General features: G+C 35.3%; 1 protein-coding gene across 6 annotated transcripts in view; it reads right to left on the reverse strand.

The window, feature by feature from the left end:
* XPO1 (exportin 1) overlaps positions 1-27978 on the reverse strand; it is a 42819-nt gene that overhangs the window by 10931 nt on the left and 3910 nt on the right. For 3 of the 6 annotated variants that reach the window (XM_025261220.3, XM_025261221.3, XM_006066152.4), the window contains 8 exons: positions 27768-27899; positions 22969-23070; positions 19373-19445; positions 3442-3503; positions 3171-3215; positions 2323-2504; positions 940-988; positions 740-859 (listed from right to left, as the gene is read on the reverse strand). In XM_025261220.3, the coding sequence (XP_025117005.1) occupies positions 740-859; positions 940-988; positions 2323-2504; positions 3171-3215; positions 3442-3503; positions 19373-19445; positions 22969-23070; positions 27768-27893 (759 nt within the window). In that variant the 5' untranslated portion in view covers positions 27894-27899. Of the gene's footprint in view, positions 1-739; positions 860-939; positions 989-2322; positions 2505-3170; positions 3216-3441; positions 3504-19372; positions 19446-21196; positions 21602-21776; positions 21841-21999; positions 22927-22968; positions 23071-27767; positions 27900-27978 lie in introns of those variants that run through there. The other 3 variants (XM_044926034.2, XM_025261223.3, XM_044926033.2) reach the window with 3 other exon arrangements.

Raw genomic sequence — 27978 nt, forward strand, 5'->3', positions numbered from 1 at the left:
CAGAGCATAAAATTAAATAGCCTGAAACACTTTACTTAAAATTAACAATTAAAAAAATAATGAAAGATTTAGAAATCAGGAACACTGGGGAAAAAAAATATCAGGCAAATAGGTGGTGATACAGGTTTTTGGTATCTATATTTTAAGGAAATTTCATTATCCACCCAAGAGACAGTAAATGCTTTAAAAGCAAACTGTGCTTTCTTTTGATGTGTCTTTAGACATCTGAAAAACACGAAGTTGCTTAGAAACTTTCCCCATGATCTACTACATGACTTTTAAAGACATGTTTTCTGTATAATCTGAAAATATTATAATTGTTTAAGATCCTAAGATCAGTAATATAAGATTAACAAAGGTGTAGGGAAACTGGCTCTTTTTTTATTGATGAGAAGGAATAAACGTAGCCTCCTATTTGTGGGTGGCAATTGATGAGCATCAAGAGCCTTAAAAATGGACATACTTATTGACCAATACGTGTATTAAAATTTGCACAAAGTATCTGGACAAGTACATAAATACCCAACATTTCCTGTGGTATTTAGTAAAGTGAGAGTATCAGAAGATTCTGACACTGTTTTTAAAAATTAGCTGAAACTGCAGAAAATCTCAGCAGTTTTCTCATCTCAGAAATAAGGCTGATTATGGTTATGAATGTAGATTGGTTTTTCTATTCAAAAGAGCATAGCTGTGCAAACTTTATTTATATAAAGAAAATAACTGAAATGCATTCACATACCTTATAAATTAATGTGCTGATTAACTTGGTCTCAAAAATATATCCAAGCGGAATCCAGTTAAGAAATCTGAGCAACGTTTCTAAAGTTGCATGTACAAGTGGAGCATTTTGGGAATTTTCCTACAACAAAAACATTTTTTCAATTAACATCTTCCTATAATAATGGTTATTTTTTAAAAACTGAAATTAAAAACACTTACCATCACAAACTGACAAAGCTGAAAAATTTGTGAGAATTCGTTGCACATGCTAAAGAAAAACAAAAAAGTGATCAGTTTAGAAGAAATGCTGTAACTATTTACAGAGTAACAACATTTCAGCAGCCATTAAAACCCAAGTTACTTCTATTTATAAACACACGTACCAATAATTTCATCCAAAGTTATAAAGTTGGGACTTCCCTGGTGGTCCAGTGGCTAAGACTGCTTTCCCAATGCAGGGGCCTGGCTATGATCCCTGGTTAGGGAACTAGAACGCACACACCACAGCCAAATAAATAAATGTGCCGTGCTTAGTCGCTTGTGTCCGACTCTTTGCAACCCTATGAACTGTAGCCTGCCAGGCTCCTCTGTTGATAGGGATTCTCCAGGCAAGAATATTGGAATGGGTTGCTGTGTCCTCTTCCAAGGATCTTCCCAGCCCAGGGATCAAACCCAGGTGTCCAACACTGCAGGCGGATTCTTTACCGCCTGAGCCACCAGGTAAATAAACAAACAAATATTTAAATAAATTAGTTATTAAAACTATGGGTAAATATCATTCTTTTAAAACTCACCTATAAAGAGCACATTAATTTCCTTTAAAGGTTTGGTTTTTATGTCATCCTTACTCTATTTGAAAAATTTCAATTAACATAGTCTTTTACTAATTTTTTTAGTTTGGTCATGCAGCATGGCATGCAGAATCTTAATTACCCAAACCAGGGATCAAACCAGTGCTCCCTGAAGTGGAAATTCTGAGTCTTAACCACTGGACCACCAGAGATGTCCCTCAATATAGTCTTTTAAATCCAGACAGTTGAAATAAAACTCTCCAAATGGAGAGAGGCAGTGTTAGACACCCCTAATCCATTGTGCTTACACACCAAACCAGAGAAAAAAATTCTAAATTCTGAAGCTAGTTTAAACACATAAAGGTAAAATATTTGTTCCATATAATGACTGAACACATTTTTATTACTACGTTGAAAATAATAAAAATAAAATCTGCCATCTTTCTGGTGTTAACTATAGGAAAATGGATAAAATGTAGGAACAGTAGAATTCTGTAGACATTTGGACACAAGTCATATCCTTGGACCTATAATTAACTAGGCACCAGATAAAACAGACTCCCAAGAGCATTCTGGGAATTCTTAATCTACATTCTTTCCGCATAACATATATGAAGTTACTTTGTTGTAATACCGTACATATTTTTCAAGCCTCCCCAATTTAGAGTATTAGACCATTTAAGCATTATTTAAATTTGGAGTCAAAAAGAATTAAAAATGTACTAACTTGTTCCTTAAATATTTATAATCGACCTCCAATTCCTTGAAATTGTTTGAAAAATTGCTTAAAAATTCTAAAACAATTACTTGCCTGTCTTTTAAATGCTTAGCTTTCACTTGGGTTATCTGTCCACTAGAAAAATCAAATACTTCTTCACTCAAGAGTTTCAGAATCACCATATTATTCTGACATAGACTTTCACTGGTCCTACTTGCTCCAACAATGTCACTGATAAAAGTTGGCCAGTGTTTTGGCCATTCCTGTTTAAGTATCTAAAATAAAACAGAAAGTGTTAATTTCATTTCACTTATCAAGTGCAAATAAACAAAATTCACAGAAATTGTATGATACCAAAAGCAGAAGCAAATCATCAACCACCCTTCATTTTGTTCCCCTTTATCAAGACAGGAAATGTGTCAGTCTCTATACAGAATATACTGAGTTAACAACTACAAAAGTCCTATGTATTAAATGCCCCATTCTCAGGAAGATTTTTGTACATATTGTAAAAGTTAGGTAAATTAAAATTTTCTAGTTAGATATATAGAAAGTTTAAAAAACAGGTAAAGTATAAAGATCAATTAAATGGATGCTTGAATTCAAAGCAATTTTTTAATGAATCAGTAAGACTGAGATAGCCGACATGGAAAAGAAACATACAATGAGGCAAAATTTTTTTAATGAGTCCAACCCATATTGGAGCCAAAGAAGTGAAGTTTTTACAGTATTTGTAAATACTGTAGTACTCTTTGTGAATACTACCACAGCATATTAATAACTTTAAATGTTAGACAATGGGCTAACTACTGTAAACACTGTGAGGACTACTATCACCACTCTGCAAGATGTTTAGTTAATCAATAAAAGTAGAATAGAATACTTTGTTCAACTTATCAGCCTAATTCTCAGGGAAAACAATGTATCAAGTAAAAACTTACCTGAACAAGAATCATATTTAATTTCCCGATATATACCTTTTCTTTCTAAGAAAAGAAAAAAGTTCAAACAAGGGACTTAAAAAAGTTGATATAATTAATAAGAAATGCAGGCAGCCCCCCACCCATGCCCGGCAGAAAGAACAAAGTGATTACACATCTATCATAAATGATTTGCATATGTGTCTATATGTCTGTGACAGAAGTGGGTTTAAGATCAATCCAATATTTAAAAGATTTACACTCTCACAGTAGCTTCCAAAAAAGCTCTTACCTCTACACAAGTTGGGTCAGATGATGTCTTGATAATGAGGCCCACAACGTATTTTTTAATCCCTATTAAAAAAAAATTATTCAGAACGTTATAGCATGCTATAAAATTGGGTAGGGAAGGGGAAAGTAAAGATCAGATCATACACCTGAATCCCATCACCAGTTATGACATTATGGGGAAAAATGTGTACTACTACTTTAATTTTTCAGTTTCGTCAAGAATGACAAAATATTGGTTTGACAACTATGAATTATTATCTTCTAAGATATTCTTTAATGCTAGATAGCCAACTATACCAAGCTGTGATTTTTAAATTAAAAAAAAAAGGGGGGGGGGGGAACACTTATGATTCCTTTAAAGAAACACAAGGTCAGATGTTAGTCCCTGTCAGATTTATTTACAGCACTACGCTAATCCTGTATGTCATTTTACCTTGTTTGTTCTACAATGTAAGAAAAAACAGAGTTAAGAAGAAAGTTTTTATTTATATTCTTAAGGATACCTTTATAGCATTACCTATTCGTTCAACAATTAACATTTCACGTCTTTGATTTTAATTTGCATCACTCAGAATTTACTGGGCATCTATCTACTATACATCCCCTCAAAATTTTAAAGTAATGTCGTTCACCTTAAATTAATATACCCAAAGGACCTGAAACAGGATTTCCTAATCCAACAAATTATCTCTCCCTATGAAAAATAAAGACTAACCTCACATCTGTTTAATAATTTAGCTTTTGCCACCGAATGCTTTATGAAGATTTTCAAATTTTCAAAGCTATCTGAACTTCAGAAATAACAGATGAAAGTTTGTGAAACTGTGTCCCAACTCTCATCTAGCAAATCTACATTGGACTCAATATCCATTGACCAATGCTAATTTATAAGAAACAGCTACCCAGAAATATAATCAACCCTAGGCAACAAAATGTCTGATTGTAAAACTACCCAAATAGAGCAATTTTCATGAGTTAAGTGTTAAATTCACTCTTTGACCCACACACTCCCTTCATTGGTAACTGAAAATTAATTTTTATTAGTTACGGTGGAACTGGACATTTCAACATTCCAAATAAAAACAAAACTTTTAAAAAGCATTAATTATAAAAATATTTTCCTAATTGATGAAAAATTTCACAAATAAAGACACATAATAAGGGTTATTAATCAACTGAAAATGTAACATTAAGTATTATCAATATTCACAATATAAGAATCATTTGAAAAACTGCCTGCCAGTTACCAAAGATTTAACTATATATACACAAAGACATAAAAATCAGTGAAAACTATGTTACTGACATTTTAAAAACTTCTACACTAGGCAAAGGCCCCAGTAATAACTGTTGTAGACAGGATCCACCAATGAACATGCTGTGTTGTGCTTAGTCACTCAGTCAGATCTGACTCTTTGTGATCCCATGGACTGTAGCCCACCAGGCTCCTCTGTTCATGGGGATTTTTCCAGGCAAGAATATTGGAGTGGGTTGCCATGCCCTCCTCCAGGGGATGTTCCCAACCCAGGGATCGAACCCAGGTCTCCCACATTGCAGGCGGATTCTTTACCATCTGAGCCACCAGGGAAGCCCCAATGAATGAATGAATTTATAAAAGAAATGGACAAAACTTCCAGGACAAATTGTCTAAGTTGTTAGTAGGAAAACTAAAAGGTATAAATACATTCTGCACTTATGGGGGGGCAACATTTTAGACAATATTTCTATTGCTAAAATTATTTTTCAAAAAAAAAAAAGAGGCTTTTTGGACACACAAAATAAAACCAGGTTTAGATTCAATAAAGTGATTTTAAAAAAGAAAGAAAGAAACACCCAGAACTAGGAGAACTGGTCTTATTTTAAAATGAGTGCTAAATCATACCACTTAGGATAAAAAAAAAAGTGAAGTCGCTCAGTCATGTCCGCCTCTTTGAGACCCCATGGACTGTAGCCTACCACACTTCTCTGTCCATGGGATTTTCCAGGCAAGAGTATTGGAGTGGGTTGCCATTTCCTTCCCCAGAGGATATTCCCAACCCAGGGATCAAACCTGGGTCTCCCGCATTGTAGGCAGATACTTTACCATCTGAGCCACCAGGGAAGTCACTTAGCTAGAATAACCCACACAATAATCTCATGTCCTTAATATCCATTAGATCATTATCAAAACAATTCTGGTATTGTTAACCTTTCTGCTCTTTAGATAAATTATTGTCATTAAGGCCCCTAAAAAAAATTTAAGAAAAAGAACCATTCTGAATAAACAGAAAACATCACTCTGAAACCTCTAAATACAGGATAAAAAATGGAACAGTAGTGGAACTACAATTTCTACCTCCCTATGAGTTTGGAGGCTTCTCTCAGCCTCAGAAGAAAACAGAATCAGACTGAGCCTACAACTCTATTAGCAACTAAATTACTTCTTTTCAGAAACTTCTGAAATTCATCTATAAGATGGAGCAAAGAGTAAAAGATGAAACCAGAAAAATGTGAAGTAAGTAGTAAACACACACATGCAACCTGTAAGGATCTCAGAGACAAATCTAAGTCTCAACTAAAGACTATGGTATCACTAAATATCACTCTAAAATGATCAGTGTCCATTCAAAGCATTTAAACTACATGTAAAGGCCTTTTCCATCAAGTACTGCTGTACATAGTGTCTGTTTAGAATCTCCTGCTATGTAGCTTATATGATTAAGTACCATAATGCCCTCCCCAAATTTCTTCCCATTATTTACCAAAATTTAAAAAGTAAAAGGAGTCGTTAAGAGTAGTTCTAAAATTGTAAATTAGACCTTTAAAAAAAGAAATGGTGGGAATCCCCTGGTTGCCTAGTGGTTAGAATTTTGGGCTTTCACTGCCATGGCTTCAGTTCAATCCCTGTTTGAGAGCTAAGATTCTGCAAGCCATGTGGCTTGGCCAAAAGAATAAATAAATGGTGTCACACATATCAAGGTAGAAAAGTCAGATGTTTACAAGCAGCAGAGAAAGCTCAGCTTCTCAGATTTAACAGAAAACGATCCTAGACCTGACAAAAACAAAACCCCTTTATTCCCAGCATCTCTTTGTGCCAAATGAGTCTGCCAGTTGGAAGAAAAAAATTTTTTTTCGGTTTCTTCAATTGTTTAATAAATAAAACAAATTTCTTAAAATAAGAACTATCTTTACAAGACTTCATATCCAATAAAAACCATACTAATCAGAAATTATCTCTTTCCAATTATTCAGAAAGCATATGTGGATAGACTAGGATACTCCTTCCAGCAGTTTTCTAAGCTCTTTCCTGGGAATCAGGAAAACTTATAAATATATGTATTAAACAGATCAAAGAACACTTCACTGAAGAATTCTCATACGTAGGTTGTATGCCTCTGACAACCACAATTATGCCCTTACTGCTTACTATGCCAAGGCTTTCAAAGGACTCCTACAATGATCCAGCACACTTCTATCAATAGCCCCCACAGCCCATTCTTCTAAATAGGAAAAAAAATTCACCTCCAAAGTTTTAAAAGTAAACCTTCAAATCATTTATTGAAAAGTACTACTTTTTTTTAAAAAGGACCATCCATACAAAATATGGTACACTATTAAAATATGGCACAAAATATGGTACACTATTAAAGCTCAACATTCAGAAAACGATGATCATGGCATCTGGTCCCATCACTTCATGGGAAATAGATGGGGAAACAGTGGAAAGAGTGTCACACTTTATTTTTGGGGGCTCCAAAATCACTGCAGATAGTGACTGCACCCATGAAATTAAAAGACGCTTTACTCCTTGGAAGAAAAGTTATGACCAACCGAGATAGCATATTCAAAAGCAGAGACATTACTTTGCCAACAAAGGTCCATCTAGTCAAGGCTATGGTTTTTCCTGTGGTCATGTATGGATGTGAGAGTTGGACTGTGAAGAAAGCTGAGCGCCAAAGAATTGATGCCTTTGAACTGTGGTGTTGGAGAAGACCCTTGAGAGTCCCTTGGACTGCAAGGAGATCCAACCAGTCCATTCTGAAGGAGATCAGCCCTGGGATTTCTTTGGAAGGAATGATGCTAAAGCTGAAACTCCAGTACTTTGGCCACTTCATGCGAAGAGTTGACTCATTGGAAAAGACTCTGATGCTGGGAGGGATTGGGGGCAGGAGGAAAAGGGGACGACAGAGGATGAGATGGCTGGATGGCATCACCGACTCGATGGACCTGAGTCTGAGTGAACTCAGGGAGCTGGTGATGGACAGGGAGGCCTGGCGTGCTGTGATTCATGGGGTGGCAAAGAGTCGGACATGACTGAGCGACTGAGTATAAAACTGAACTGAGTATAAAAATGCCCAAATACTCACTGGAAGGTGACTTACGGCATATGAATGCTCCTTATCCAGGAGTTTATGTATTAATCTTTTACAACTCTTATTTTTCCCAATATCAAGAAAAATGTCTTTCACAGTCTCATTTCAAATAGAAACAAACCAACACCAAATAATCCACACTATCTCATAAACTGAAAACAACAACATTGGCTAGCTAAAAAGGTGAGATTTAAGCACATGTAATTTCCAAAAATGCTCAAACTACCACACCATGGCACTTATCTCACACGCTAGTAAAGTATGCTCAAAATTCTCCAACCCAAGCTTCAACAGTACATGAACCCTGAACTTTCAGACGTTCCAGCTGGTTTTAGAAAAGGCAGAGGAACCAGAGATCAAATTGCCAACATCTGCTGCTACTGCTGCTGCTAAGTCGCTTCAGTCGTCTCCGACTCTGTGCAACCCCATAGACGGCAGCTCAACAGGCTCTGCCATCCCTAGGATTCTCCAGGCAACAACACTGGATTGGGTTGCCATTTCCTTCTCCAATGCATGAAAGTGGAAAGTGAAGTCGCTCAATGGTGTCTGATTCATCGCGACCCCATGGACTGCAGCCTGCCAGGCTCCTCTGTCAATGGGATTTTCCAGGAAGAGTACTGGAGTGGGGTGCCATCACCTTCTCTGGCCAACATCCGCTAGATGGAAAAAGCTTGAGTTCCAGAAAAACATCTACTGCTTTACCGACTATGCCAAAGCCTTTGTGTGGACCACAACAAACTCTGGAAAATTCTTAAAGAGATGGGCACATCAGACCACCTGACCTGCCTCTTGACAAATCTGTATGCAGGTCAGGAAGCAAATAATTAGAACTAGACATGGAACAACAGACTGGTTCCGAGTCAGGAAAGGAGTATGTCAAAGCTGTGTACTATCACCCTGCTTATTTAACTTATATACAGAGTACATCATGAGAAACTCTTGGCTGGAAGAAGCACAAGCTGGAATCAAGATTGCTGGGAGAAATATCAATAACCTCAGATATGCAGATGACACCACCCTTATGGCAGAAAGTGCAGAAGAACTAAAGAGCCTCTTGATGAAAGTGAAGAGGAGAGTGAAAAAGTTGTCTTAAAACTCAACATTCAGAAAACTAAGATCATGGCATCTGGTCCCATCACTTCATGGCAAATACATGGGGAAACAATGGAAACTATGACAGACTTTCTTTTCTTGGGCTCTAAAATCACTGCAGATGGTGACTGTAGCCATGAAATTAAAAGACACATGCTCCTTGGAAGAAAAGCTATCACCATCCTAGACAGCATATTAAAAAGCAGAGACATCACTTTGGCAACAAAGGTCCATCTAGTCAAGGCTATGCTTTTCCCAGTAGTCATGTATGGATGTGAGAGTTGGACTATAAAGAAAGCTGAGTACCTAAGAATTGATGCTTTTCAACTGCGGTGTTGGAGAAGACTCAAGGGAGTCCCTTGGACTGCAAGGAGATCCAACCCAGTCCATCCAAAAGGAAATCAGTCTTGAATATTCTTTGAAAGGACTGATGCTGAAGCTGAAACTCCAATACTTTGGCCACCTGATGCGAAGAACTGACTCACTGGAAAAGACCCTGATGCTGGGAAAGACTCAAGGCAGAAGGGGACGAGAAGATGAGATGGTTGGATGGCATCACCAACTCAATGGACATGAGTTGGAGTCAACTCCGGGAGTTGGCGACGGACAGGGAGGCCTGGGGTGCTGTAGTCCATGGGATCGCAAAGAGCTGGACACAACTGAGCAACTGAACTCAACTCCCATCAGACTTAATAGTTTTATATATCATCTTGAAAGTTATTTACACCCAATATTAACAGTCTTACCCCCCAGGAACATCTTGCAAATATTAGACACTTAATGACAAGGTAAAAGAAATGCATTAACAGAATGTGATTCACTAAAACCCTTTAAAATGAAAACTTACTCACTACAACATACCATTGGTGCCATATTCCCGTAGAGGCAAAATGCCCTTTCTAAATTTAAATTGTAAATTTGTTCATGAGCATCTTAGCTAGTCAGTGATACAGACTATCATTATATCAATACCATTATATTTTCAACCAAGTATAGAATTCTACCCATTGAGAGAAAAATACAAGTGAAAAAGTTGCAGAATCTTATCCCTTGCTTTCACAGTGGCTCATTTTCATACACCACAGAAAATGGAGAGCCCTGACACACTATCACAAAAGTAAAGCTACAATCATCAAAACTGAGTTCAGTCCAGTCCAAACCATTGTGCAATACTTAAATTCACTTTAAATGTGTACTCTATAATCACATCCCTTCATCAAAGCCATGTGTAACTGAAACTTTTTCCAAAAAAAAAGAAGAAAGACACATTACTTTCAGATGTATAGCAAAGTGATTCAGTTATATATACATGTTAACATACATGCATGTATACACTTTTGCCTTCCCTGGTGGCTCAGTGCTAAAGAACTCGCCTGCCAGTGCAGCAGATACGGGTTCAATTCCTGGATTGGGAATATCCCCTGGTAAAGGAAATGGCAACCCACTACTGTATGCTTGCCTGGAAAATCCCACGGATAGAGGTGCCTGGTAGGTTACATCATCCCTGGGGTTGCAAAAGAGTTGGACACGACTTAGTGACTAAATTGCAACAACATACACGTTTTCAGATTCTCTTCCATTATAGTTTATTACAAGATTATTGATACTCAATATACCACAATATATGTGCTATATAGTAGGTCTCTGTTATTATATATATAATAGTACTTCTGTTGATCACATATCCCCAATTTATCCCTCCTCCCCTTTCAAACCCTTAGGTAACCATAAATTTGTTTCCTATGTCTTTGTTTAAGTAAGCTCATTTGTATCGCTTTTAAAGATTCCACATATGATATATCTGTCCTCTGACTTATTTCACTAGTATGATAATCTCCAGGTCTATCCAAGTGGCTGCAAATGACATTTCATTCTTTTTTATGTCTGAATAACATTCCACTGAGTGTGCACACAACCCACTTCTTTTCCCACTCATCTGTCCATGGGTATTTAGGCCTCTTCCATGTTTTGGCTCTTGGCCTCTTGACGAAGGTGAAAGAGGATCAAAAAGCTGGCTTAAAACTCAACATTCAAAAAACTAAGTCATGGCATCCAGTTCCATCATTTCATGGTAAATAAATGGGGCAACAATGACAGACTTTATTTTCTTTGGCTCTGAAAAAGATTTGATGCTTCTGAATTGCAGTGCTAGAGAAGACTCTTTGAGAGTCTCTTGAGATACCAAGGAAATCAACCCCAAACATTCATTGGAAGGACTGATGCTGAAGCAGAAGCTCCAATACCTCAGCCACCTGATGCAAAGAGCCAACTCATTAAAAAGACCGTGAAGCTGGGAAAGATTGAAGGCAGGAAAGGGGACAACAGAGGATGAGATGGTTGGATGGCGTTACCAACTCTATGGACAGGTGTTTGAGCAAGCTCCTGGAGACGGTGAAGGAGGGGGAAGCCTGGTGTGCTGTAGTCCATGGGGTTGCAAAGAGTCGGACATGACTTAGTGACTGAACAAAAAAACGTCTTAGCTATTGTAAACAGTACTACTATAAACACTGGGTTTCATGTATTTTTTTGAATCAGTTTTCATCTTTTCTGCATATATGACCAGGAGTGGGATTACTGGCTCATATGGTAACTCTATTTTTAGTTTTTTTAAGGACCCTCCATACTGTTCTCCATAGTGACTGTACCAATTTACATTCCTACTAACAGTATAGCAGAGTTCCTTTTTCTCCACATCCTCTCCTGTATTTATTATTTGTAGGCTTTTTTGATGATGGCGTGAGGTGAGATACCTTACTGTAGTTGCGATTTTCATTTCTCTAATAACTAGTGGTACTGAGCATCTTTATATGTGCCTGTTGGCCAGAAAGGAAGGTGCTTTTCCCATGTCACACTGTTATTACAAACTTGTCCACTTAAACCACCAAGAATAATCACAGAGAGTCGCTAAAATATAGCTATTTGTCCTATTTACCTTATCATCCAAAGGAATCCAGAACAATGTTCCTATTCCTCATTCACTGAAATACTCATGGGAACAAACCACAAAATGAGAAATAGAAAAAAATAATTCAAAAGCAGGGGTTCTTAACCTACAGTCCCCAGAGATTATAAATTGGAAATAGACTGTAATTTACTGCCTTTATGTTCAGTAGTTTTAAGAAGAATGGATCTTTATTTATTATTCTTAAAAGGGTTTATAACTGCAAATAGTACTGAACAAGAACTCCTAATGAGATAGAGCAATTAAAATTCTATTAAATTCACAATATACAATATTTGCAAACAACCCACAGGTAGATAAAGTAGAATAAAATATTCAGTGTTTAAAAAAAGGAAAGAAAATGATACATGCTGCAACATGGATTAACCCTGGCAACATATGCGACTGAAATACAGCAGACTCAAAATATTGTATGATTGTACATATGAGTTACCAAATAGGCAAATTCATAAAGACAAGTATAATAATGGTTAACAGGGACTGGGAAGAGTATAAGAAATAGTTAATGTTTAATGGGTAGTTTCAACTGGAATGACAAAAAAATTCCAGAGATCAATAGTAAGGATGGTTGCACAATACTATGAATTTACTTACTGACGATGAACCATACATACACACATACACTTAAAATGGTAAATATGTATATTTAATCACAGAAAAGTTTTTATTTTACTAAAAATTCAACATTTTTTTCTAGAAAATCCGCAACTCTTTAAAAAAAATTTTTGGATTTAAATAATTTTTTGGCCATGCCTGGTAGCCTAAGGGATCTTAGTTTCCTAACCAGGGATCAAGCCCACGCCCCCTGTATTGGAAGTGTGGAGTCAACCACTGGACCACCAGTTCCTCCAAACCTCTTTAATAAAATCTACAGGTGTTTCGCATCTCCTGTGTGGATGTGATGTAAGGATTAGGCATTGTGAGGTCTCAAGTAAAGACCGTTTATGAAGTTCCACATAACTAGGATATACTGGGGGGGGAGGGACCACATTGTTATTATACCTTAAATAGAAATGGTAGGAAAACAGTTTTTGTCAATTACATATGATGCTGGTGTAAAAATAATATTGTAAAAAATATCATGTTTTATTGGATAAAATGTAATCAATATTGTGCTTTATTATCCCGTGTTATAAAACTGGCAAAAATACACCAATAAGAGTGCTTGTTAAATCTGAGATTAGACTGATACTTCACACATTACATTCCACAGAGTGGGGGGAGAATTTCTCATGGATTTGCTTAAAAGCCATGGCCTTAAGAGTCCAAACACTTAAAAGTTCTTTTCAAAATGACCAACAAAGGAAACAACTATCTCTGTTCAATAGGCCTAACAATATTAACTTAAATATACATACAGAGATGATATGTGGATGCTCAACAGCCTAAGTCACAGTGAGAAGCCATTATATATGTGCTACACTGGCTAGAATTTTAAAAAACTGACCACAAGCTTTGGTGAGGATGGGAAGCATATTGCTACTGAGAATGTAGAGTGATACAATCATTTTGGAGAACAGTTGGGCAGTTAAAAACATACACCTACCATATGATCTAGCCATTCTACTCCTAGCTAATCAATTGAGTGACAGCAGATTGGGGGCTGGGGAGGTAAAGGAAAAGGCATTCACAAAAAAAGGGTCATGATTAGTCAAAATGTATCAAATTGTATACTTGAACTTGTTTTATTGTAAATGTTAAATATACCTTAATAAAACCATTAAAAAAAGCAAACAATTTTTAAAAAGTCACTACTGCTTAAGGCAACAAGTTAAACATGTGATATTCAGTACAGTGGGCGATTTTATGCATAGGAATGACCTGATTAGTTCTGTTTCTGAAATACACTAAACCCTTTGCTGAAAATATATCACAAGGGACAAACAGAAGTAGGTGTTAAGGAGCCCAGTTAGGATGTTACTGCAGAAATTTCAAGGCAACTTGAGAGTAGTATACGAGCATTTGGTGAAATGGAGAGAAGTGGGAGTATTTTTTATGGAAAGGGGCTGACAATACACGTGTTTATCCAGTCAGCACCCAAATATGCAGAGCGTTTTAAACACATTACTTATTATATCATTTTCCAATAACCATGCAAGACAATCAAAACAGTATGGCTTTACCACTATGAACTCTTTTCTTCACCACTGCTCTTTTCAATGTCAGCAGGTCTGTATATATTTCATAAAAATGTAATGATCTGTAAACTACATGTCTTAACAGATTAAAATATAATCCTTTGGTTTAAATGAACCATTCCCTATTTGGAAATTATTTCCCTTCATATATTAAAATTCAATTTTTTTCTTTAGTTGAAACCATTACCTTAAATAAAAACAAAAATTAACAACTGAGACTTAAAACTTCAAAGTTTTTGCACAGCAAAGGAAAACATAAACAAAACAAAGACACGCTATAAAATGGGAGAAAATATTTGCAAATAACACAAATGACAAGAGATTCATCTCCATAATATACAAACAGCTCACACAGCTTAATATAAAAACCCTTCTCAAAAGAAAAAAAAAAAACAATCAAAACATGGGCAAAAGATCTAAAGTTATTTCCTCCAAAGACACACAGACAGCCAAAAGGCACATGAAAAGATGCTCAACATTACTAATTATTACAGAAATGAAAATCAAAATTACAATCAGGCATTGCCTCACAGTGGCCAGAATGGCCAATCATCAAAAAGTCTACAAATAGTAAGTGCTAGAGAGGGTGTGGAGGAAAAAGAAACCTCCTACACTGTTAGTGGGAATGTAAATTGGTACAGCCACCATAGAGATCAGTTATGAAGGTTCCTTAAGAAACTATGGAAGTGAACTTCTCTGGTGGTCCAATAGTTAAGAATTCGCCTACCAATACAGGTGTCAGGGGTTTGATCCCTGGTGCAGGAAGATTCCACATGCGGCGGGGTGGGGAATTAGCCCATGCTCTTCAACAAAAGAAGCCAACACAACTAGAGTAGCATCCACTTGCCACAACCAGAAAAAGCCCGTGGGCAGTAACAAAGACCCAATGCGCTCAAAATAAATAAACGAAACAAAAGTATGGAAACAATCTATGTGCCCATGACAGATGAATGGATAAAAATGTGAAACACAATGACAGCCAGAAAAAAGAAAAAAATAATGCCATTTGCAGCAACATGGATAGACCAAGAGATTATCATACCAAGTAAAGCAAACCAGACAAAGTATCGCATGATATCTCTTATATCTGTAATCTTTTAAATGATACAAATGAAATTTATACAATAGATACAGACTCACAGACAACAAACTTATGGCTACCAAAAGAAAAGGAGGGTGATGGAAGGGATAAAAGGAATTTGGGATTAAAATATACATACTATATATAAAATAGATAACTAAGACCTATTGTACAGCACAAAGAACTATACTCCATAGCTTTAAAAGACTGTCTTGACTTATAGTAACTGATGTATGTTATTCATTTCAAAACTTAACCTCAAAGATATCAATGATATATAATATGTACACATGTAATATAAAAATGTAAAAGCAAAAATACTGGGAAAGTCATTAGGTTCTTAAATAAAGGACTGAATTCCAAATAAGGAGTGGTGTTAGTCACTGAACTAATACTAAGCAATTAATTGAGTAATTATATACCAGCTACTGGAGCTGATGGAATTCCAGTTGAGTTATTTCAAATCCTGAAAGATGACGCTGTGAAGTGCTGCACTCAATATTCCAGCAAATTTGGAAAACTCAGCAGTGGCCACAGGACTGGAAAAGGTCAGTTTGCATTCCAATCCCAAAAAAGGCAATGCCAAAGAATGCTCAAACTACCGCACAATTGCACTCATCTCACACACTAGTAAAGTAATGCTCAAAATTCTCCAAGCAAGGTTTCAGCAATATGTGAACCGTGAACTTCCAGATGTTCAAGCTGGTTTTAGAAAAGGCAGAGGAACCAGAGATCAAATTGCCAACATCCGCTGGATCATGGAAAAAGCAAGAGAGTTTCAGAAAAACATCTATTTCTGCTTTATTGACTATGCCCAAGCCTTTGACTGTGTGGATCACAATAAACTGTGGAAAATTCTGAAAGAGATGGGAATACCAGACCACCTGACCTGACTCTTGAGAAATCTGTATGCAGGTCAGGAAGCGACAGTTAGGACTGGACATGGAACAACAGACTGGTTCCAAATAGGAAAAGGAGTATGTCAAGGCTGTATATTGTCACCCTGCTTATTAACTTATATGCAGACTACATCATGAGAAACACTGGGCTGGAGGAAGCACAAGCTGGAATCAAGATTGCCGGGAGAAATATCAATAACCTCAGATATGCAGATGACACCACCCTTATGCCAGAAAGTGAACAGGAATTAAAAAGCCTCTTGATGAAATGAAAGAGGAGAGTCAAAAAGTTGGCTTAGAGCTCAACATTCAGAAAATGAAGATCATGGCATCTGGTCCCATCACTTCATGAGAAACAGATGGGGAAAGAGTGTCAGACTTTATTTTTCTGGGCTCCAAAATCACTGCAGATGGCGACTGCTGCCATGAAATTAAAAGATGCTTACTCCTTGGGAGGAAAGTTATGACCAACCTAGATAGCATATTCAAAAGCAGAGACATTACTTTGCCAACAAAGGTCCGTCTGGTCAAGGCTATGGTTTTTCCTGTGGTCATGTATGGATGTGAGAGTTGGACTGTGAAGAAGGCTGAGTGCCAAAGAATTGATGCTTTTGAACTGTGGTGTTGGAGAAGACTCTTGAGAGTCCCTTGGACTGCAAGGAGATCCAACCAGTCCATTGAAAGGAAATCAGTCCTCAGTGTTCTTTGGAAGGAATGATGCTAAAGCTGAAACTCCAGTAATTCTGCCACCTCATGTGAAAAGCTGACTCACTGGAAAAGACCCTGATGCTGTGAGGGTTTGGGGGCAGGAGGACAAGGGGACGACAGAGGATGAGATGGCTGGATGGCATCACCGACTCGATGGACATGAGTTTGGGTGAACTCTGGGAGTTAGTGATGGACAGGGAGGCCTGGCGTGCTGCGATTCATAGGGTCGCAAAGAGTCGGACAGGACTGAGCAACTGAACTGAAGGACACACTAAGGGAAACCAAGGCAAGAGACATCTAACTCAGTCTAGAATTGTCAGGTATATTTCTGGCAAAGTGCTTCAGACAATGCTATAAATTGAAAACGCCATTCCCCCAAAAACATGTGAAATTAACATCTGCTTATGGATGGATAAGAAACTGAAAGGTCATAAAATATGAACTAGACTGAAATAAATGATTACAAAAATTTTTTGGCTGGCTCTACAGCCAAACCTATCCTTCTCTGAAAATACGTCAAGCACTGCCACTTTTGTGAATAAGCTTGTCTAAAGGGGCCAACCAGATTTTCCTTTTCTTTTACCACATGCTAGCACTCATATATACTAAGACTAGCTAACAAATGGAAGATAACAGCTTAAAAGATTGACAATTATAAACAAAAGGAATGTATAGTATTTCAGGGGTTATACTGATTTATTTCCAATGTCAAAGTTAAAGATGAAAAATTAACATTTGGAAATATTAGTATACTTTGTGAGATATAAAATCTTAGGATGGTACAAGCCTCTTAGGAATGACAAAGTTGAAAAGAATCATAAATATAGTAGTGAATAAATTTATGTCTCAATTTTTGTAAACGAGATCAATTACTTTAAAAACACTAACTAAATTCATCATGCAAAGCTGTTGCAGATCTAAAGTTCACTAACATTCTCTGGGAGCCATTTTACATCCTCTTCTGATATTGAACCTCTGAAACACCCTAGAAATTACACTACACTTTCCCCTCCATGTAATGACTTCATTGACAGCGACAACCACGTATGTGGTGATAGTAACTTCAGGTATTTTTAGAAAAGATTTACATCCCACTCAATCTTACCACTAGTGTTAAGAGGAAATGTAAAGAGAAAGGTGATTCTGATAAGTTTTCTTCTAAGTATAACTTTAAGAGAAATGAAGTGTCTCATTAATACAGAATAGGAACACATGAAGAATCCTCCTCCACCAGTTTTTTTGCAAACAAGACTTTTAAAACTGAAAAATCTTATGTCCTAGAATATGCACAGAAATATATGGAAGTTTTTGACTGTGTGATAAAAGCCAAAACATGCCACTCCCATTATTCATGTGGAAAGCAAAAAATGTCCAAGTTCTCAAGGGTAACTGTAACCTCTGATATTATAAGCACATATTACTTCAAATCATTTAATTTTACAGCTGGAAAATAACTTGGGAGGATTATTGAGCATAATCCTTATCTAATAAGCAGCAAAGGTTTATGTGTTTAGAAATTAAAGAGGGACTTACCACAGTACAATGGCAATGAAATAAAAAATAAACACTTTCTGTGGGTATGGTAAGCCATGGCTCAAGCCACAAGTATAAAACAACAATAGTAAAGGAACTAGGACTTCACTGAAGTCCCTAAAAGTAAGTAGTGATGAAGTACAAAGGATCTATTTGGGACAGGAGTCAAACCGTACTTATTAATTTCTAAAGTCACAGAACATGATCTAAAATGGTTTCAAACCAAAATAAAACATTAAAGAACCTCTTTGGGTGGCATACTATCATTCTTAATTCAGTTTATGATGTTTTAGGGATATTGCTGTTAAAAAACTGTCCCATTCACCTCTAAATGTGCTATAAAGATGTCAAGATTTAAGTCAGGATTTCATAAATCCAGGTCACTATCCCATTATAAAGATGATATGAAAAAGCAGGTCAAAGACGACATCTTAAAAAGCAATAGTCCAAGAAAGGGAACATGATTTAATAGAACGCCATCAAAAGTAGAGTAACCCCATTATAAAGTCCAGACAAACAAGTAACAAAGTAGTTAATAAGGGAGTATGTGAAAACCACATTAAAGAATTGAAAAAGACTAACTTTGCCCCTTGTTTCTTAAACCATGACTACTTTTATCAAGGTAGTACAAAGGGAGAAGTTAAAATATTAATACCAGGCATCATCAAATCTTCATTAAAAAAAAATCTTTCCTATTTTAGAAGCAAATCTTTTATAAGGTATGCTTAGAATTTCAAAAGGTAAAGTCCTATGATTTTTAAAACTTGTTTTTTTCTGTGCTGTTACGTTTATGTGTTATTCCTATTTTAATTCCCATTATTTGTTCCATGTGATGAATTTAAAACAATGCATAAGAGCACATATTCAAATCTCATTCACTTCAAACATGGTCCAGATTAACTAACTATGAGTTTGTAAGAATTTTTCACAATATTTACAGGAGAAAGTTAGACCAGTCTAGTTTCTGTTTTCTCCTAAATAAAACCTTATTCTTCCTCTGCCCCCAAATATAATCAGCATCTGCCTTGCAACATGATGAAAGCAGTAAACAAACCATTAGTGCATAATAAACTATTAAAGATTTGACACATTCCCCTAATAGTCAACTAACAAAAATGCCAGGGATAATAAAATTCTAAATTTGCAATTCTTAAAACACTTTCCTACCTTCACATTGGTTCCTTGGAAGAATCTTCCACCTTGTTTTTATCACATTTTCCAAAATCTGTAGTCCATAATACTGAAAATTGGAGAATAAAAGTATGTGAATATAGTGCTATAAGACTGGCAATTTCCAGGATTCACAAATGGACAGACATTCACACATTTACATCTAAAGTTTCAAAAACAGTATGCTACCAAGTTTAATTACATATATTAAACAAGGATCTATTCATTCGCCCATATACTGAATTTTCATGCATTTTCCTCATTTTATTGTTTACTACTCTATTTAACGTCCTGCTGTTTATACATGCTCACACCAGGAGGAAGAACCAAATAAAAAGCCCTTAGCAGCCAAATGGGCTGGGTGTGCAGAAGGAAAATGTAGCAGCCAGATATGAATTCACAGCATAAATGACTGCTTACAGGCTCACATACTTTAACAAAACCAGGCTCCTAAGAATTTAGCAGCTTGGATGTTCTCAAGCTTCCTACCATCTTCTAGGAGTTGTAAACTCTTGGCCAAGTATTAAAGTATTGTCACAGATACTTTCTATAGAAAGTGCTTACAAACATCACTGGTGTGTTACTTAAGGAGCAGCAAGACAGCCCACGGGTTTAATTTAAAAATTTAACCCCACCCTTACAGTTGCTATTTCTACTAATTTAAAGATAAACTTTTGTGCACAGTCAAAATAATACACAAATGCATGTTGCAATCTGTTATCTACCTTTCAGGTATTTCTTCCAAGTATAGAAATAACTAAAAATGTAAATTAATAAATACAAATACCACTTTGAAGCCATTTTGTCCCCCCTGTTGATTACTCACTCTAAATAGTCAACAATATTTATAACAATTTATAAGGCTACAGGAGTTACTACCCAAAATTATTACCATGACCAATTAGTGTGGATAGACAGGAGGAAGAAAAGGGTCAAAATCCTTGTGGTATGTTTCAAGTGGTTGAACTAGGGAAGAATCAGCTAGAATACCTGAAAGGCAAACTCATTCATATATAGACATATAACCTCAGATTGCAAGTTTTGGCTGAGAATAAGAGTTCATCTTTAAAATGGTTAGTCACCACACAATAAAATAGGAGCATTAGTATTTCAACCAAAGGGATCATGTGAATGCACACTTTATCCAAAGCACAATATAGACTGTCCCAAACTACATTGTGCTCAAACAATGTTTTTGCTGTTTTCTTTCATTTTTAACATTTTGTACTTTTTAAGGGAAATTTTGCCATTTCAACCCAAATCCTACATTTGCAGAACATTCCTTAAGAAGACTTCATAAATAAAAACAAGGCCAAAGCAAAATTCTGAAATTATAAATTTGACGCTATTAAAAGTTTCATAATCAGCAGCAAATGGTGAAGCTTTCTATCCTCTTTAAAGGTCTAGCTCTCAGACACATGTAAATAAACAAAAGTAAGTTTCTCACTGACTAAAATTCTAAATTAACTTTAAAAACATACTACTCTAAACTTGCTTTAAATTAATTTTATAGTCATGAAGTCAAGAGGGGCCAAAGTTTTACCAAGTCAAAACAAATGCACTTCCTACTACATGGAATATACATCCTCTTGCTAATTTTCAACCAATTACAAAGATCTTTAAGAAATTAAGAAACAAAATCCACCATAAACACACCAGTTAAGAAGTAATAATCCTAACGATAACTTCACCATATTCAGCTGATATATTTTTAGCTTACCCCTTTTTTAATCTAAGAATATTCCCCCTTTATTTTGCTGCATTCATTTACTTCTGCCTTTATATCTGATACTTTGTTACCTAAATTACCAATTTACTGACCTCTAGTCCTTTCTTCAACTGTAAAAAAGTAGCACAGTTTGTTGAAGATACAATTCATATTTTCATCTTTCTGCTAGGAGGGCTGAAGTAGGAAGCCCGATAAAAGCTGTTTACAAGTTAGTTCAAAGGAAGACACAGGTAACTTTCAGAATACCCTAAAACCCAATCTTTCCTAGACATTGAGACTTTACAAATGATGAGAATTCAGTTCTTTGAAAAGCAGTATTTTAATGAAAAAATCTGGAAGTGACAGCCAAATCTGAGGGCCAATGATAAACAACTACTTTGGAAATATACATAAATAATTCAAATATCATTTTGCAGTATTACATTTCTGCTTTACATCTCAGGACTTGAGAAATCCACTGCTGAGTTATGAAGATGAGGGACAGATAACAGCAAAGACTACATGAAAAAAAAAAAAAAATAAATGCATGAAATGATCCCTATGGTAGAAATTTCTACTGAGCCCTTAGAAATACTTATTTTACGCATTGAATTCCCCTTTCCCCTCCCACCACCCATGAAACAAAAACAATTGATGAACAGAATTCAGTTAAAGGGAATCAAAAGGGTAGACCTTGTGGAGGCCTGCCGTCAAAGCCTAGCTGTGTCAGTTGCACAGGAAGACACCCCTTTTCTTCCTATTACAAGCAATCAACATAATGGAACATTATGATTAATATCAGGTAGTGTTAACATCTTTAAAGAAAAAAAAAATGATTGCATAAAAGCCAAATGTCATAGTGCATAAATTTAGCACCAAATCATTTGTAATTTATGTAAATTGAAGAATTCTTTACCTGTTGCTTTCTTTCTGTTCCTCTAATCATCTCATTTTTCACAAGACAAATTTGAGTTTTTAAAAATACTGTTGATAAATCAACTTAAACATTAGTAATGTCTGTCAGTATAAAAAGCAAAATTTACCAGGCAAGCAAACAGGCAAACACTGTTATGTTACTTAAGGTTAGCACTTTGAGGAAGTTCTGGACTGTATTTTTGCCCTAAAATTTATAAGATGTCAAAACTAGTTAATATTTTAAAACTGTTAATTAACACAGTCTGATTTCAGAAACAGAGGTGAACATGGCTAATTTCTGTTTTAACACAATGTATACCAAGTGGAAACCTTGTGTGTTTTTAAACAGAATGCCATGCATGGTATTTTATTACTTTAAGGCAGTTTAAAGAGAAGTGTGAATCATCAAGCCTAAACAGTCAAAACACATTTTGATCAACCTTTCTGTTCAAACTTAAGAAAAAAGGACCCAAATGATAACATTTTCAATTGCAAATAAAAACTGAGTGCTGTCCCATTAAAAGCATTGGTACCATGGAGTCGGGTTTTACGCTGCCAACAAAACTTGGTTTTGGAGGTGCCTAGCCTGTGTTATATTGATCACTTGCCCAAAATAACTCTTCTGATGTTTCATCTCTGAATAACATTCAGAATAACATTCAGAATTTATGCTGAGATCTGTACACATATTCTAAAAAGAAAAAAACAAAAAAACCCCAAAAAAAACCCCCAAAACAACAAAAAGAAAAAGCCACCTTGCATACTAGTCCCAATTACAAAACTCAATTCATAATTCTTAGGACTATTTGCAAGAATTAATTCTATGTTTAAGACTAAATTTTGAAACAAGTCAACATTATTAAGTGATTTGAGATAACAAAGACTAATACTAAAAATGAGATACCTTCCTCAAAGTTTATGACTGGAAGAAAAGAGGAAATAATGGATTTTAAAACCACCACTTGCTTACTTTTGTGTTCATATTCTGTGAAAACTCCAAAATTGTGTCGACTCTTGTCCACGCATCAGGATGCTCCTTTAAATGTGTCAGTACTTCTTGAGCCATTCTTTGCTAAAATAGTACACAAAAACAATTTTAAGCTAACTTGTTCTTTTCAAAGGTATCAAGCAAGACAAAAGTCCAAATAGGAAAATGATTTTATCAACTTTTGGAAATACTGGGGGGAAAAAAAACTCCTTACAGAAATAAAAATGTGTCCATTATCAGTCTTAAAACTTCAGTTAAGAATGGAAATATACCTCTGAAACACATAAGTGTTTTTTCCCCTTAATCTGCCTTATTTGGTATTCTCAAAACTGAACTTAAATTCTATCAATTCTAACAAAGTGCTACTCTGACATAAAGGGGTTCTCAGCACACAATCAACCAAAAAAAAAAAAAAAAAAGCAACACAGAAAAATTCACATCTACTAAATAAACTGTGTAACAGTATACTCTGGTTTGTAAGAGTCACCAAGATATCTTCAACAGTATCTATAAAATTATATTTCATGGGAGACAGACAAAACCTAAGTCTAAGTAAGTCTACAAATCTCAAATACCTGTTGATACATTCAAAACATTAAGACAGTCTCTTTCGTTTATTGTAAACACAAGTTTATCTCTGAAAAATCTTCTAATTTTATATATTAACTCCTAGTTTGAGATTTCTTTTTTGCTTTTGTATTTCTAAAATGCAAACCCAGAAATAATTTGACCTACAAAAACATCATCTAGAACATTAATTAGTGTTTTTAAAATCTGTCCATTTTAGATGTTGTTGTACACTTGTATGTTTTTCTTTTAAATATCAGATCTAAAACTTACGGAACTTAGTACCTTTCTTCAATGCCATTTCCTTTCTTTGTTCCTTCTTTCTAGACAATCACTTTCATGATCTGGTGTCTTTTTCTTGATTTTCACAGCATGTGTATGAATTTCATAAATATAGTTGTATAATTACTGAATTTTATATTAATAGTACACTATGGAAATCCTTCTGCAACTTGCTCTTTCCATTTGACAGTTTTTTTCCCCTCCGCTTTACTGAGCTATGATTGACACCTGACAGTTTTAAAGATGTAGCCATGTTGATATTATCTAGTTTCTTCACTTTAAATGCTAGTTTTTCGTATGATAGGAACACTGTTTTACCAAAGGCTAAAAAGTCTATTGATTTTCTGAGCCTCCCCCCCCCACCCCGAAGCCAACAGGTTAATGCGTTTCACCTTTAAGGCTCAACTGGATCCTAATTATCTTTTGCCTGTTTCTACCACATGTCCTAACCAAAAAAAAAAAAATAAGTCTGTCAGTTATCCTTCTGGTTAGATCGTTTAGTTGATGAAGGGTTTGACTCTATGGGTAATTAATAAGAAATCATCAAAAAGGGGGGAGAAAAGCATTCTTATTTAAATCATCTCTGACAGAGACACCTCATAATATTAAGTTGGCTTTTATTCCAATTTACAAAAAAATCATTCTCCTCTTGTAGCTTTGATGTTAAGAAAGAAGTCTTTTCCTCAGGGAACAGATATCACATTCATTATTTTTTTCTCATTTATCAACGAGCAATACACACTGCTTATTGTTTAAAAGAAAACTTTCACAAATACTCACTAAATTAGGTAATGGTTCTGTACTCTAACAATAACACCAGAAACACTGTGAAACTTGAAAGAAAAATCAGGTGCCTGGGTTTCACTCTAAGGGTCCAGGATTAGAGCCAGAGTGTAAAGTCTTGAAATACAACTATACATTTTTAAATTTTGATTAAAGCACTGATAGCTTTAAAGGGTTCTAACCGTATTATATAATAACCAACCAACAAAAGTAGAAAAAATAGTTACCTGAGTTATTCAGGGTCAAAGCCCATTTTAGCAGTGTTTTGATTCTTTTCCTGCGAGTATCTAACTAGAGACAATATCCAACTAGATAAAGACTTGAATGTAATATAGTAACCCATATTAAGAGGATAAGGTGTATGAAACATCCATGCCTAGAAAGTTATTTGGTCATGACACAACTTCATCAGTTTAGAAGTGATGAGCAATTCTACACATTTTAAATGAATACTTTCCACAGTATTACTTTCATTTCAACCTCTGCATAAATCATGTTCCTTCCTTTTATATCATTCATTCTGTCATAATTTTACTCTCAAAAGTTACTTCTAGTATTTGCATCCTTTTAAAAAACTGTCTTAATCCCACTGTCCCCTCATATTCTTTTCTTAACTTAAAAGCCCAGGAGGGGTTAAAAGACACAAAAGGAAACCAAAGAGAAAATCTGGCATCTCCCTGTGTTACTAACTGAATGGTGAAAGTATTTTAGTTGCTAAGCAATAGATAAAAAAGTTCAAGACACTTGACACAGTATTGAAAAAAACACCCAACTCTATCATTTTTTTTCTCCTGGCGGCCTACTTGGCTAAAAATGTTTATAACAGAAGGTAGTCCTAATATTACAGTGCTAAAATTTTACTATACTACCCATCTAAGCAAAAGTTCTACCTATACCCTTCTAATAATTTCTTTCTCTAAGTTATGTAATCGTTTTAAAAAAGTTAGGCTACATAAAGGTGAGTTTGAAAGCTTAATTAGCATAATTTCTAGTTGCTATTTTAAGTACATATTTTATGACAAACCAAAACCAAACAAACACTCCCCACCAAACCATATATTAAAACAATGACTTTACATCACATATCTTCTTTACTATACTTTCAAAAGTATCCTTAAAGTAGCAGTCACTGGTAACAAGTGCTTTACAAAACCTCATCACTAACCCCCTAGTCTCTTCCAAGGTAGGTAACACTTTGTGGATGAGACTCCAGAGGAATGACCAGAAACCTTACTGGAAAAAAATTAAGACATCTAACATTAAAACAATGCTTTCCAAACTTTTTATCCAAAATAAAAACCCTCAGAGGTGGTATATAAAAAACCGACTGGACAAGGAAGTTTAAAGATACCCCAACAAAAAAGGGGTTCTTAGCTGCCTTTAGGCTCTAAACCTGTTTCCTAATCTATAACAAGTATCAACTTACTGATTATCTTTATACAATTGATTTGTCCTATAAGAGATCTAACTAAACATAAAATGTTTACTTTTGAGAAAGTTAATTTTGCTTTTATAAATGGGAAAATATTTGTAAAAACTTTCCTAAATCTACTTTTTATTCAGAAATCAAATTTAAAACAAATCACTGTATCTCAACACTATGAAACATTACTAATAGTAGTATTACACCCTATTCTTCATAACCACTATTCCAATTATAAGTGTAGGGCCCTGGTCTATTTAGTCATCATTCTTTTAGACACTGTGAACCAGGTTAAAAAAGAACAAAGACTAGACAGCAGTGGGAGCTTAATGATGTGATAAAATTAAATGCCAATCTTCCTAGTGGCTTACAGACTTGTGCTTCTAATACAAAGGTGAGCCCAATCTTGTTGTTGTTGTTCAGTCACTAAACACGTGATCCCATAGACTGTAGCCCCACCAGGCTCCCGTGTCCATGGGATTTCCCGAGCAAGAATAGTGGAGTGGGTTGCCATTTCCTTCTCCAGGGGATCTTTCTGACCCAGGGATGGAACCTATGTTTTCTGCATTGGCAGGCGGATTCTCTACCACTAAGCCACATACCCCTCACTTCATGCATTTCAATCTTACTTTCATACTTTCTTCCCAAAGCAGCTGTTTTCCATACATCATGTTGGGATGAAATGGAACTTAAAACTTCATGTTGAACATATAATCAGGAAACTACTACATGGTAAGTGTAACAAATACAGATACTTTTCAGAATGCTTTTGATCAAAAGCCCCTAGGAGTGTAAAACTGCACTAACAAGCTTACAAAATCACTGAAGTTATTTTTTCCACTCATACAACTTACATGGTCCTCAATGTTAGATTTCAGAAGGGAACAGAAATACTTATATACTTGCTAATATTTATGTACCATGTTTTTTAAGACTATGTTCTACGATGTCCACCTTTTAGAGGTTTCTAAAAATTATGAAAGTAGCCGGGGTTTAATTAGGCAAATATTCAATGTAATTCAGTATCTTAAAGATATACTTTCTCCCAGAAATGTACTTTCTGGCAACAAAATTGTACTAATAAGATACCTGTAACATCACTTTAAAAGATCTTTTTAACCCAAAAGCAAAAACTTTTACTCATTTAAAACTTTACATTATTAAGTCCACAGGGTGAAGACTCAAGATTGTTGTTTCTTATAACATATAAAAGTTTAAATTTACAAACACTTCTGTTTAGAAAAAAAAAAAAAACCCAACGCCTTAAACTTATCAAAACATTATATGTTAAGACAATCTCCTACTTTAACAGTAGCACTTTTACATGTGCTAAAATTCAGACACTTGGTATTGTTGGATTTTTAAAATAAGTTTTATCTGTGAAGTACTTCTGCAATTTAAATGTTTCGAAAGAGAAGACTCTATTAATTCCAATATATAGGGGACATACAACTTTTAATATCTACAAAACATTTAATACATTGGGATCTTTCAGTAAATGGGATAAAGGTTGCTGAAGGACAGAACAAGAATATTCCAAAACGTTCCACTCTAAACCGTTTGAAAATATAATGCAATTTATTTTTACAGACCACTTCTCATAGTTAATACATAATTCCAACTTAATACAAACTATGGAACACTTCTTTAAAAGGTGGTAATTTCAAATTTTATTCTAAACCCAGCAATTATTACATTGCAATAATATTTTGGTCAGCTACTTTACCTGGGCTCCTTCTCCATGGTATAAGCAATTCACCACATTGTCTAAAAGGTTGATATCCAGTTTTTGGCTGAAATCGAGCAGCTGACGAGCTGCATGGTCTGCTAACATTGTCATAATTGCTGGCATAGATTACTGAAAATAAAGAAAAAAAATTTAAGGCACCTATGACATTATCAGTCAAAAAGTTTTTACTCAAGTTATTTCACTTCCA

The sequence above is a fragment of the Bubalus bubalis genome, chromosome 12 (genome assembly GCF_019923935.1).
Source record: "Bubalus bubalis isolate 160015118507 breed Murrah chromosome 12, NDDB_SH_1, whole genome shotgun sequence".
Classification (NCBI taxonomy): Eukaryota; Metazoa; Chordata; class Mammalia; order Artiodactyla; family Bovidae; genus Bubalus; species Bubalus bubalis.